This window comes from Sinocyclocheilus grahami, unplaced genomic scaffold (genome assembly GCF_001515645.1).
Source record: "Sinocyclocheilus grahami isolate Dianchi unplaced genomic scaffold, SAMN03320097.WGS_v1.1 scaffold143.1, whole genome shotgun sequence".
In the NCBI taxonomy this organism is placed as follows: domain Eukaryota; kingdom Metazoa; phylum Chordata; class Actinopteri; order Cypriniformes; family Cyprinidae; genus Sinocyclocheilus; species Sinocyclocheilus grahami.
Window position 1 is genome coordinate 1,192,280 of NW_015505322.1, and position 13,775 is coordinate 1,206,054.

A 13,775-nucleotide genomic window follows, 5' to 3' on the forward strand; every position below is an offset into this window, starting at 1 on the left:
AAAAATTATATCTGGTCTCTGAATAATTTTTGGTTTCACTGTATATCCTTCTGTTATTTTCACACTTAATTATGCCCATTAAAATGTATTTTACAAGTTTTTGTTACTTTCACTGTTCATTTTTTTGCTCTATGGTACATAATCTTTAATTTAATAGCATTATAGCTGCTCCATTGCAGCGGCTCAGTACTGTAATCACGCGCTTTGCTGTAATAATGCAGGGAACCACTCGTTATAAATCTCCTAACTGTGATATTTTCAGAAATAGAAGTCGCGTTTTTTCATCTGAAACGTGCTGCGATTTATATTCCAAAGCCACTCATATAATGCAGAAACACTCAAGCAAGCAAAACACGCACAATGCGTGCACGTATTTGTACTGATGCAGAACAGTACAGCCTAGCGCAGGGTTCCTCAAATCTTGCCCTGGAGGGCCAATGCGCTGTAGAGTTTAGCTCCAACCCTGACCAAACTCAGCTACCTGTGATTTTCTAATGATCCTGAAGACAGTGATTAACATGCTCAGGTGTGTTTGATTAGGGTTGGAGTGAAACTCTGCAGGAAAGTGGATCCCGTGGGCCAGATTTGAGGATCCCTGGCCTAGCGCATTTCACACAGGCTGCTAGATTCACTTTCGCCAGAAAGTCGTGTATGCCTAAGGTTGAAAATAAATGACATTTATAGTGAATGCCCCTATAAATGGTCTTATTTTTACGATTTAGTTTTAATCCAAATGATGCGTGTGCTAAGTGAGTGAACATCAAAGATCACACTACAGAATTGCGCGCTCTCTCTCTGTCTCTCTCTCTCTCACTTTCTCCCTACCATTAAGTAACTTGTGCATTGTTTTACTTACTTGTTTTTGACGTATCCAACCGAACTACAAACTTTCCAGTGATGTCTGTGAGAAAGATATATTCACTCGACAAGCTCGCGCATCTGCGCCACCGCACGCTCAATCCACTCAGCGTGCTTTGTTTATCAGCTCGCGCACATCAGCTATACAGTCAATACTGAATGTTTAACATTATATTCATTGCATACATATACTTCGTAGACATCCTTAATCTCTAATAACTCCATTCTGCTGTCTGTTGTTCTGTTGTCTGTGTTTTATTGTCTGAATATGGCACTTATCACATGCTGTTTGGTATCAGGGCATTTTAACGAGTACGAGTACAGGAGCTCAGTATCGGGCCCGATACCGATATCGGTATCAGTGCATCCCTACTTTTTAGTGTGCACGCATCAGGTGTACACACTCAGAAAAAGCGCATGTCAGAACTGCATAAGAATGAAATATTTACTGCCAGAATGAAATTGTCATTTACTGCTAATTCTACTGCTTAGTTAACATTTGATGTGAATGTATGTGGCGTTGTACAGTATATTGAGACAGAAGTGCCAGAACTGCAACTGATAGAATGTGCGCTGCAGCACAATACTACGATATTTCTTCAAAAGCAAAAGAAACATTTTAATCATCCACGATCAAAAATCCTGATATTGCACACCCCTAATTTAACAATAGGGAAATAATGTATTTATGTATTATTTATTTAAATAGCTTATTTAATAATAGGAAAATGGACACGCTATTGGTTTATTGTATGTTGAATTTTCTCTCAAAATGATAGATGTTATTTTAATAAAGCTAATGCATCCTTTTATTTGCATAAGGTAAACATTTGACGCAGCTACTTGGTTTATATTTTTTATATATATAATTGTATATTATACATGTTTTAAAATTGTATTGGAGCAGTGATGAAATATTGTTCTTGTACTATACTTTCCAGCATTTCAGTAATGAAGGTGTCCATCTTGTAATTTACAATTCATGTTCAAGTTCAGTTACTGTATGGTGCTTGGCTGTAGTCAAAAACGATTTACAAAATGACTTTTGGATTTGGATTCCGACAGCAATTAAATTACCACACCTTGGTGTTTGTCAAAAAAACAGGAGGTAATTCGACGTGAATTTTTCACGTGGGTGGTGAGAGGAAAAACTTGGACATTCTGGATTCGGATAAATCACAGACTAGTCCCTGCAAATGTTGAAAACACGTTATGTCCCCAAAAGAAACAATTACTGTCCGAATAGGGATTTACGCATACTTTTCCACATGCTTTCAAGAGATTCAACATAAAGAACTACTTTGCCTCAGCCAAACACAAAAGTGTGTTCACATACTGTACTACTAGCTAAGAAACCTTCACACAAGTGCACTGCCTAATAGGACTAAATACAATAAAGTTACAGAAGAGTTACGTAAGGCATAATAAACCCTGACAGGGAGATCAGACTTTGATGTGAAGGTCCAGGACCAAAACAGACATGAAAGTAGAACCAGTACAGTATGTTTCTATGGCCAATGAGAATGAGTATTGAAGTGTGAGAATTCATGAGAATGAAGTATTCCAGAATATATAGATAACATTACAATATGGTTGTATATGTTTACATTAGTTAATTTGTTCTGAGCTAACTAAATTAATTTATCTTCTCAATGTTATTTTATAAATATACTATACATGTACTGTATGTTTATAATGCATTAGCTAAATGTTTTAAAGGGGTGGTTCATTGCGATTTCACTTTTTTAACGTTAGTTAGTGTGTAATGTTGCTGTTTGAGCATAAACAATATCTGCAAAGTTACGAAGCTGAAAGTTCAATGCAAACGGAGATATCGTCTTAGATTCTTAGTTTAATGCCTACAAAAACAGCTGGTAGGGACTACAACGAGCAACTTCCCGGGTTCGTGACATCACAAACCCAGATAAACCCCGCCCTCGGGAAAAGGCAGCAAAGGAGGCGGGGCCATGCTGTGCTGCTTTAGAGAAGAGGAAGAGAAAACTAGAGGTGCACGTAAAAATCTATTCATATATGAATCGCGATTCTGTCTTCTAACGGTTCTAATGGATTCACAAGTTTCAAAATCAATGTTCTAAAGCAGTGGTTCTTAATACTGCGCGCTTGCACAGGTTCTGCACAATCCTCTTCAATAATATCCTCTGCTTCTCAATCGGGCTCAAACTGATAAGCAATATTAACGACGCCTTTGTTTACAGTACAACCAGAGCACATGCCGCTGAGGTGAGGGGCGGGACATTTAGATGCACGCTAGAGGTGGTTTAGCCAATCACATCACTCTGGGCTAGCTAACCAATCAGAGCCCATCGCCTATTTCTGAGGGAGGGGCTTCATAAAAGAAGGAAATTGATCAGCGCGTTTCTCAGAGAAGGGACAGAGCGGTGTGGAATAAAGGTAAATTACGTCAAAAATAATGCATTTTTTAAAAAACGAAGCATTAACACATGTTAGACTGCACCCCATAAACACAATCAAGCCTAGAGAAAAAAACACTGAACCACCCCTTTAATGGTTAAAATGAATCGTTTATTCATAAAATTAATAAATAATGTTAAAATACTAATATTATTATATACAACCTTATTGTAAAGTGTTACTGTACACTCTATAAAGCACATACAACCTGTGTAGTCTGGTGTGTAAGTTCATCTGAGAAAGAAAATTAGGACATTAAGACAGAAAATCATTAACCGTTAAGACAGAAAGACATTCTAGAAATTATGCAGCATTGTGGGATAAGCTATTTCTGAGATATTTATATACTAGATGACAATGCCTGCAGGTAGAATCTCTGTACCAGAGGAATAATGGTGGAGGTGTCTTTCTCACTGCTGATCTGAAATCAATGTGTTTCAGAGGCTCCCTGCCAATCAGAGATCGCCATCATTCACAAACAGCAAGCAGGGAAGAAATTACTGGGTGAGTTCATTTTCTTGTGCATTTTGTTTTATTTGTGTAATTTCCGCATGGACAAAGTGGTTTTTGTTTGTAATGCAAGATCATGTGGGCCTTGGGTATCTGGCCATATTGAGATCATTAGTATTGACTGATAATCATTTCCACTTGGCTGAATAAGCAGCACAACTGTTTTCAACATTGATAATAATGAGAAATGTTTCTTGAGCAGCAAATCAGCATACTAGAATGATTTCTGAAGATGTGACATGTGACACTGAAGACTGGAGTAATGATGCTGAAAATTCAGCTTTCCATCACAGGAATAAATTGCGTTTTACAATATTTATAAAACAGTAAAGTTTTAAACTGTAATAATATTTCACAATGTTAGTGGGCTTTACTGTATTTTTGATTAAATACATGGAGCCTTCGTAAGCATAAGACACTTCTCACCTGAAACCACACTGAATATAGGATAAGTTAGTCCAATTTTACAATTTGTATTTATATGCATGAATATCAATTAGCTAATATATTATCTATATTAGCTAATTACTGCAACAGTATTACATGTATATGTATATATATATATACATATATGTATGTGTGTGTATATATATATATTTACTGTATATATATGTGTGTGTGTATATATGTATATGTACACATTCATTTCTTACCCAAAACACACAAAATTAACTCTTTCAGTAAACATCCAGTCAGTAGTCTACATCATATTTTTAAAGGATTTTGAAACATACTTTGAAAGAACCAGATAACAATCCCATGATGCACAGCATCACTATACAAAAAAAATTGTCATTGTCATTTACACCTGACTAGAGAAACTGATGTGTAACACACAAAATGCAGTAACATTACACATTAAACATCTAATTTGTTACCCAAACATCCTAAACAATAACACACCAGACTTGCAAAGTAACCCATTTTTTTACACCATGTTCATATAGGAAGGACCAGAATTTAATAACCATCTCAATGTCATCACAATCTGAACACAGTTACAGTACAAGCAAGGTGTCAAACAGAGGGAAGCCAACGTTAATTCTATTAAAGCTAGAACTCACTCAGAGTTCCTTTCCCTCTCTCTGAAGGTTGCGTGTTTAATTTGAGCAGGGGAATGAGATGAGGGGAAATTGGACATGAAAAGATGGATATTTTTAACTGCTGTTTCTCCCCTGAGTGGAATGCACAGTGACGGCTCTATGGCTTCTGGCACTGAATTATAAAAAGACAACAACAACAAAAAAAGACAGAATGATAAAAAAAAAAAAAAGCTTGACTATGGTGATTCTGTAGAAAGAAGCTGTGAAGTTGAAACACAATGAATGTGTGTGAGAGACACAGAGAGAGAGAGCAAGCTCTCGGAGGTGACAGTTATGTTCTCTGACATTGAATATATCATCTCCCTATCTGTGTGAGTGTGGCTGTGAGACACTCTCTGTGGCTGTGTATAATCTTGTCTGTGATGTAATGTTTCCTGACATTAGGATTGATGCTAATGTGTGTGTGTGTGTGTAGGTCTGTACATCCCCTCCTGTGATGAGGATGGCTTCTATAGGCCTCAGCAGTGTCATAGAAGCAGAGGTCAGTGCTGGTGTGTGGATCGCAATGGAAATGAGATTGAGGGGTCTCATACCCACGGGCCTGCTGACTGTGGTAAGAGGGGTGCATCCTACATTACATCAGATCTTTTGATTCATTATCTAGTAAAAGAAAAAAGTAAAATAAGTCATGCATTTAATCTGTACAATGTAGGGATGCAATGACATGGAACTTGTGTTGATGTGATAACTTTCAACTGGAAGGGCTAGTTAAGTAGCTAAGAAACTAAAAAGATGATACAAAATAGATTTCAATTAAAAAAAAAAATCATACAAGTATTGTATATTTAAAGTACTGAATTGTATATTTTGAAACCATAACAAATATTTGTGAAATCACTTGGATTCGCTGAGTATTAGTTCTTTTGTTTAATAATGAGTCCTTGGATTTTGTGACTTTGAACTGTTTTTAACTTAACAAAAAAAGTGGTGCATGGCATGAGATGCTGAAAAAAAACAGTGAGATGTGGCACAACAGCCAAAGAAGTCTATCTGACCTCAATTACGCACATTAAACGAAATAACGTCTTGTGTGAATGTGTCTTTTAATTCAAATGAGTGTGTAAATCTTGAAATAATCCATGACGTGCTAACATGACTAAAAACACTGCATGAGTCCAGGTAAAATTTACGCTGTGTAGGAGTACAAACTTCGACATTTGACATTAGTTCTGCACTACCATTTCAAAGTTTGGGGTCAGTAAAATTATTGTGAAATATTATTACAATTTAAAATAACTTGTTTTCCATTGTAATACTTTAAAATGTAATTTATTTCTGTGATGCGCAGCTGAGTTTCCAGCATCATTACTCCAGTCTTCATGATCCGCCAGAAATCATTCTGATATGATGATGTGCTGCTCAAAAACATTTCTGATTAGTATCAATGTTGAAAACAGTTGTGCTGCTTAATATTTTTGAGGATGCATATTTTCCAGAATTCTTTGATAAATAGAACATTCAAAAGAACATTTACTTAAAATAGAAATCTGTTGTAACATTATAAATGTCTTTATTGTCACATTTCATTAAGTAAATGTATCCTTTCTAAATAAAAGTATCTCTTAAAAAAATAACCCGTACCCCAAACTTTCAACTCAAGAAAAACAGCAAAGAGATGTGTTACTCTTAACAGCTAAAAGTCAAATAATCAAAACGGCTACCATTTTTCTTTCAGCTGTGGAGTCTTCTGGAGATTTTGGCAGCGGTGACGCTCTGCTCTCAGATGATGAGGATGGGGATGTTGTAAATGATGAAGAGGAGATGGGAGATGATGATGATGAATATGAACAAGTTGATGATGAGTATGGGTACCTGTCATAATCCGTTTTCCTTTGTCTTTTTTTTTTTATAATTACTTTACGACATTTAAAAACAAGGAACCAAATAAACACAGACTTTCATTTGGTCGTAAAGCACGTTTCTAGGTGGCCTCAGCAGAGTGCAGTACTAACATTACTAAAGAGTTCATCTACCCCTGTGCTGTATAACATTTGAGCAAAATTAATACCAGTACTCAATAACCACGTTTCATTTTTATTACATTTCTTATATTCATCCAAAGTGAATAAGTATATTGACAGACCTAGAAGTTTAGGAATTCATAAGCGGGTTTGATGAGAGATTATTGAGGGTTAAATGTTTGCACTTATAAACATGCACACAACACATACACGTGCAAAATACATGTGAACACAGCTGATATCATGATGACTTTACACCTTCTAGAATGTGATTTTGCAGTCATGCTATGAGGGGTTAACGTCGATATTCATGTCTCATTACGGTTTGCCATAAATCACATACCTACATAGATTTTTTTGTGTATGTTTAATCAGTAGAATGATAATTAGAATTACAGATAAACTATTAACATGTACCAGTATTTGTATGTAAGGATGGACATTCTAGAACAAACCTGTTTGAAATGGTTAAGACACGGCCTGTAGTGACCACACGTCAGACACACAATAAAACAGATGTGACTGCAGTCAAGAGAGGACAGAGTCATGCTATTTACAGAGACTTAAACACACACACATGCACACTCACAAACACTTATCTTTGGCAGTCTTTGGGCATGAGGTGCCTTTGATGCAACACGGAGGAGCGGGTGGAAAAGAGGTCTGGGGAAAAAAAGAGAGGAGATATTTAGTGTTAGAATGTAGAACTTGACCATGAATTGCCATATGAATCTAAAAAAAGTTTTTTTGCATCACGTTCTCTGTTGCTTTGGTCTAAAGGAGAAAGTGAACATGATTAGTTAGTTTGCATATGTTACTGTAGATGACAAATCATACGATAGATGCTGCTGCTGTCATTTATTCTCCTCGTCACTCTCAGTGCTTTTGCGTTTTCTGTCAGATTTGTTTTCATAATGTGCATATGAAAATATAAATTTCCTTTTATGGACATTGTGGTGTTTTCTGAAATAAAAATAAAAAAGGTAATTTGGTCGAATGAGTTTATGATCATCAGTTGCAGAGGTCAAAGGAACCACCTTTATCAGTGTTGTCCAGCTGTTGTCATAGAGATAACACATTTTGGTTTGTTTGTTTTTTACAGTATACATATAATTTGCTCAAATAAAGTTACACAGACCAAAACAGAGTTTTTGGTATAGTAATTCTGTGTGTGTGTGTGTGTGTGTGTGTGTATGTGTACATGTTTTTCTATCCTAATGGGGACTTAAACCTGAATACACACCAACTCATGGGGACCTCAATTTAGGTCCCCACAGGGAAACAAGCTTATAAATCATGTTACATCAAAGTTTTTTCTAAAAATGCAGAGTTTACTGTGAGGGGTAGGTTTAGGTGTAGGGCGATAGAAAATACGGTTTGTACAGTAGAAAAACCATTACGCCTATGGACAGTCCCCACAAGCATAGTAAACCAGACGTGTGTGTGTGAGAGAGAGAGAGAGAGAGTGTTAGAGAGGGAGAGAGAGAAATCCGGTGTGTCTAGTCTGGTTAGTGCTGCATTATGTATGAATGCAATTTTAATATTTTATATGCCACAATTTCTCATCTGTACACACACACACACGTAAACTGGGGCATCTGTGACGCTGAACACTTGTTTAATCATTAAAACACAATCATGTGCCTGTCAACTAATGTGTGTATGTGTGTGTGTGTCTGGATCACGAATACACTGTAGTTCTGTTGGATAATTTAATCTCTTGCTGAATTAAAATACATATCCAAAATTAAATTAAAATATGATGCAAAGAGGAATCAATGGCTTGGAAACTACTAGAACACGTACTAAATATGTTTTGCATATCGTACTGTGCATGTGGGTAATGAAAGGCTGTGTAAGTGTGTGTCTGCCCACAGCTCTACAAGGAACCAACTGGATAAACACAAAACATTTTCATTCAACAGCTTTTCCCCTTCCTGACATAGAAAATCACACTACTGCTGGCTTTGGATTGAAGTCACATACACGCACACAAAGCATCCAGAATGCAAACATAGTTAGGTTTGAATGCAAAGAGAGCCTACAGTACAGCTAAATGTACACAAACACAAAAAAATAACAAAAGTATGAATTTCTATGAATATACATAAGACACAAACTATTATTACAGGTGATACTGGTCATCAGTTTTATCATGTTTTCAAGACTACCAGATCAGTTTTCCTCAATCTCACAGAGGCAGGGGCTTCAGATTGAAATGATCTTACATAATCAGCCAAATTAGAAAAAGTTCAGTCTGAAACCACTTAAAATACAAAACAACATGAGGACCCATTTAATTTCCCTGGAACACACAAGGCTGTGATCTAAATGAATGTTTCACTGCGGTTCAGACTGCTCAGATGAGGAGAACCCTACATTTAGGAAACGATAGCACCAAATCAAACCATTGCAGAATATCTTTAAAACGTTTAGATTATATATTGTGTAGTTCAGGGAATGGTTCACCTAAAAATGCAAAAATCTGGCTATTTACTCAACATCATGTTGTTTCAAACCTGCATGCTATTATTTTTCCTCGTCAAAACCGAAATTAGAATGGTCTACATTGTATACCTTACAATTTATAAGCATATATTTTCTTTACTGATATAATGTGAATACGCCAAACTATCAAGATCTGCTTTTTACCTTCAAATGTACTGTTAACCACCATAATAATACAGTAGAAAGCCACATGATGAATCAGAGTTCATTCTGGGTGGCCTGTCCATAAACATGGACAATATACGTATATACTAAAACACAAACACACAAAGATCAAACACTATCAGGATAGCACACGACATAATACAATAAACATTCACTAAATAGCAAAGTATTGCAAAACACTAATGTACATTACGGATAACAAAAATAATAAGTAACACAACTATTTAAAGAAAATATAATCACATGCAGGGACTGGAAATGTCCCTTTAATGTTTTCACTGTAAATTATATGGCAATTGACCGTTTGTACTGCTAAAATCATTCATTTGACAGTATTTTGCCGTACAATTACATATAACACATTAAACCAATGTCATTCCATTTAATTTTGTCACTGTATATGGTATCTTTAGTGTTTTCACTGTAAATGATATGGTAATTGACAGTTTGTATTTGCTATCATATCAATATCATAACTCTGACAGTATTTTACAGTAAAATTACATACATTAAACCAATGTTAAAAAAAAAATTTTTTACAGTAGGGGTCGTCAAGTCTCCAAAGGTACAAAACAAATTCCCTTTATTTTCCCTATGTGACTTGTGTTATATTATAAGATTCATAAAATATTACTTCACAGAATCTACACGGACGGAGGTTAGATGTGAGCTTTGTTAGAAGTGAAGATTATCATTGAATACAGCCTGTTCTTCGATCAAAACTTACGTATAACTTAACTACTTGTTTTTATGTTTTCAATTTTCACTGTATGGTGTTACAACCCCTGGCTCGAAGGGAAGCAACAAAAGGAGGGACACACGAAATCATAAGGCTTAATAGGAAAAGGCTTTATTAAGCTCAAAAGTAAATTATAATAAAACAAAACACAAAAAAGATAATATTTCTGAAACCGTCAGAATCATCAGTGTGTAAAGCGGGGTGCCTGGCTGCTAGTGTAATGTGCTGTTGTAGCCATGTAAAAGTGCTCAAACCAATACAAATCAAACCAAACACAACCCAATGTCCCAAGTCCAAGACTCCTTTGTCTCTACTAGTATCTGTTTTGAAAGGAGCATCTGAACCACAGCGGCAGGTGTAGGCAATGGACTGCAGATTGAGGCGAGTCGTAGGCGGAGCTACAAATCACCCAAATTCCAACGGGAACCGTCACAATGGCAAAAGCTGTTTCTGTACATATGTACTTTTGTGTTCCACAGAAAAAAGCAACAGCTAAGAGGTTAGAATGTTTTATGGTTACAAAAAAAGAAGAAAGAAATTTGGGGTGAACTATTCCTTTAAGACTCTTACAAATATTTTGCTGTTAAACCAAGTAGTCCTTTTCACCGGTCCAGACAGGTTGAAATAACTCCTTCATTGCACATTTGAACTATTTACTGTGTATTCAGATCAATATCAATGTAAAGTATTTGGTTTCACCTACTGAGCCTGACTTGTTGGCTAACTAACGGATCACTGTAGAACACTCCTGCTGGAAACTTTATCTTCACATGTCATTTCTACAGCAGGATTAGAAGAGGAAGAAACCTTTCCCCCAGCCTCGCTCTCTCTCTGACTCTTTGTCTCTGTCCTTTCCTCCAATTTAATGTGAAAATCATTAGCTTCGATCAATGGCTGTTCCACCTCCCTTATCTCGTGTGGAGCAAGCTGGCGGATTTTTTTCTGCCCATATCAGCATTTAAGAAGCCCATTTAAAATGAAGTGGTCACATGGTCAACACACCTCTTCTCCGCTGCTCATCGATTCATATTTCTGTTATTATTGGTCTGTGCAGTTTTTATCAGAACGGTTTTAAATGGGTTTTCACCCAAGCACAGATTTTACTGTAAATGCAAAATACTGTCCCTAACCTTCCTTAGGGGTCATATTGATCTATTTGTGTGTGTGTGTGTGTGTGTCTACAGTTCCCAGTAGAAAACTGATGGAGGTGGAATTGCATTGGGTAATAAACTATTTCCAGCATCGCTTAGCAACCAGAGCAAATAGAAGAGCGGGGAGAGTTATAGTTTGTAACTACTAGATGGCACACTTAAAGCTGATGCCACTTTGTCCAATTTTGAGTCTTTAAAGAGACAAACACTGCACTGATACTTTTTTTTAAAGCCACTATATCTGCATTTACAATTGATTTAGATGTTAAATGGGTTTCATTATACACATTTGCCAGTTCATCAAGGATATGCACCATTCATCACTGAATTGGGAATGTCTAAAATGACATTTATAGTGCCGAAACTGAACTGGGGTAGCAACCAGAATGCAGAATTGTGGTTAAAAGTTGAATTTAAGGAAGTAGAATTAAAAATAGAATGAAACTTATATAACAACTAGTTATAGTTTTAGTAAAAAAATTATAATTTTTCAGTAGGAATTGCATGTCAAACACAACATATGAGGTATTTTGGTATTTCCAGAAACAGTAGATTATATTGGAGTAATTAAATACCACCTAGAGAAATTATATGTGTGTGTGTGTTTCAGTTCAAATTAACCATTTATTATTAACAATTATTTTCTGCAAAACCTGATGACTAATGAAACTCCTCTGTTGTGTGAATTTCTTTGAATTGTATTTAAGTAAATTTTCTTTTCTTTTCTTGTCATTCTGATTCAAATTTCATCATTTATATGTGATATAGTCAATTCAGTTTAGTTCAATTCACACTCATGAACTGAAAGGCAGTCAGTTGTTAAATTCAAAATTGTGCCCGACAAAATTGCAACCCATATCATAATCATATCAAAATACTCTCATTATGAAAACAGTTCCAGGAAATTGGTTTTAATTTGTTTAACATTCAAAATAAAACGACTGGCTTTCCATGTGTTTAGGGTCAGAGAGGTTAATCCTTTAATTGGGAATGTAAAAAAGAATTAGGCAAATGGCGCAGCAATAGAAGAACGTAAATCGTGGTAAAGCTACCACAACAGGTGTGTGCAGAGAATCAGCGTGTGTTTCCTGGAATTACTGAGGGTGATTGTGTGGGAATAATGTTATCTGAGAGGTGGGTGATAAAAGGCTTTTACTGGCAGACAAAAAGAGTGTAATCATCATCATGATTAAAAAGAGGAAGGTGTTCAAAGAGAGAGAGAGAGAGAGAGAGGAAAGGTGGAGAAGAGAGGAGAGACGAAGAGAGACGAGGAAAGCAGAGAGTTTGTTTTCCCCTGAAACTGTGTTGTTTATGGAGGTGACGTGTGTGTGTGTGTGTGTGTGTGTGTGTTTTGCACAGATCAATGCAACTCATCCACTTAAATCTCCTGATCCATTCATCAATACAAACTAATGAAACAACCAGACACAGACAGACACAAATAGAGAGATGGCAGAAAGAGAGACTGGAGAAAAGGAATTATTGCTATTCTTACATACATATACTTATATAACATAGCATTCAAATTATGACATGTAGCTAGATGTTAAACCTCATGCCACTGAATGAGCATCTATAGTCTTTGGTTAGAAACAACTCTTAATTGTTATACAGCAATATCACGAGCGCTATTGGAATGAACTATTCAATAAACAAGTTAATACTGAACAACTTACATTTTAGGCCAGTTACTTTGTCAACGAAAATAGTTCCAAATGAAGCCAAAGCAGATTCGACCACTATGGCCCTGTTTACTCGAGTGCGTTTTCGTTTTAAAACGGCATTTTAAAATGAAAACGATCCAGTGTTTCAGAAACGATCTCCGTCCACACTACACAACCGAAAACGCATGTCACATGACCATTCATGCAGATACAACAATGAGCATGATGTCATTTGTTTACACCGTTGTCAAGGATACACAGAGCGAATGTTGGCAGCCATTGCTTTCAAAAGTCTCAGTTTTGGTCCATTTACACTGAAACGCAACCCCGGATTTTTCCAATTAAAACAGGGTCTGTGGCATTTTCGAAAGTCTCTGTTTCCGAGGGTCGAAAACACCAGAGTAGTGTAAACGATAGGCGTAACCGTAGCAAAAGTTATGCGTTTTAAAACGAAAGCACACTAGTGTAAACGTAGCCTATGTCTCCAAGGAACACACAGCAGCGGCGATTGGTTTCTGAAGGAGTCAGTGTTTTAAATGAATCGGTTAAGTCAATGATTCAATGACTTCTCAGTGATTCAACGTCACTTGACACCGTCTACAGGCGTAGCAATGGCCCTGTCCCAAATGGCACACTTCATGTGCACTTTCGGTCTTGAGGACTTACAATGGCCGCTGCGTACA

At 36.4% G+C, this 13,775-nt stretch overlaps 1 protein-coding gene across 3 annotated transcripts in view; it reads left to right on the forward strand.

The window, feature by feature from the left end:
- The window catches only part of spock3 (SPARC (osteonectin), cwcv and kazal like domains proteoglycan 3), a 38,679-nt gene extending 30,671 nt beyond the window's left edge, over positions 1 to 8,008 (forward strand). For all 3 annotated transcript variants that reach the window (XM_016280744.1, XM_016280742.1, XM_016280743.1), the window contains 3 exons: positions 3,733 to 3,795; positions 5,320 to 5,457; positions 6,580 to 8,008. In XM_016280744.1, the coding sequence (XP_016136230.1) occupies positions 3,733 to 3,795; positions 5,320 to 5,457; positions 6,580 to 6,725 (347 nt within the window). In that variant the 3' untranslated portion in view covers positions 6,726 to 8,008. The remainder of the gene's footprint in view (positions 1 to 3,732; positions 3,796 to 5,319; positions 5,458 to 6,579) is intronic.
- The last annotated feature ends 5,767 nt before the right edge of the window (positions 8,009 to 13,775 follow it).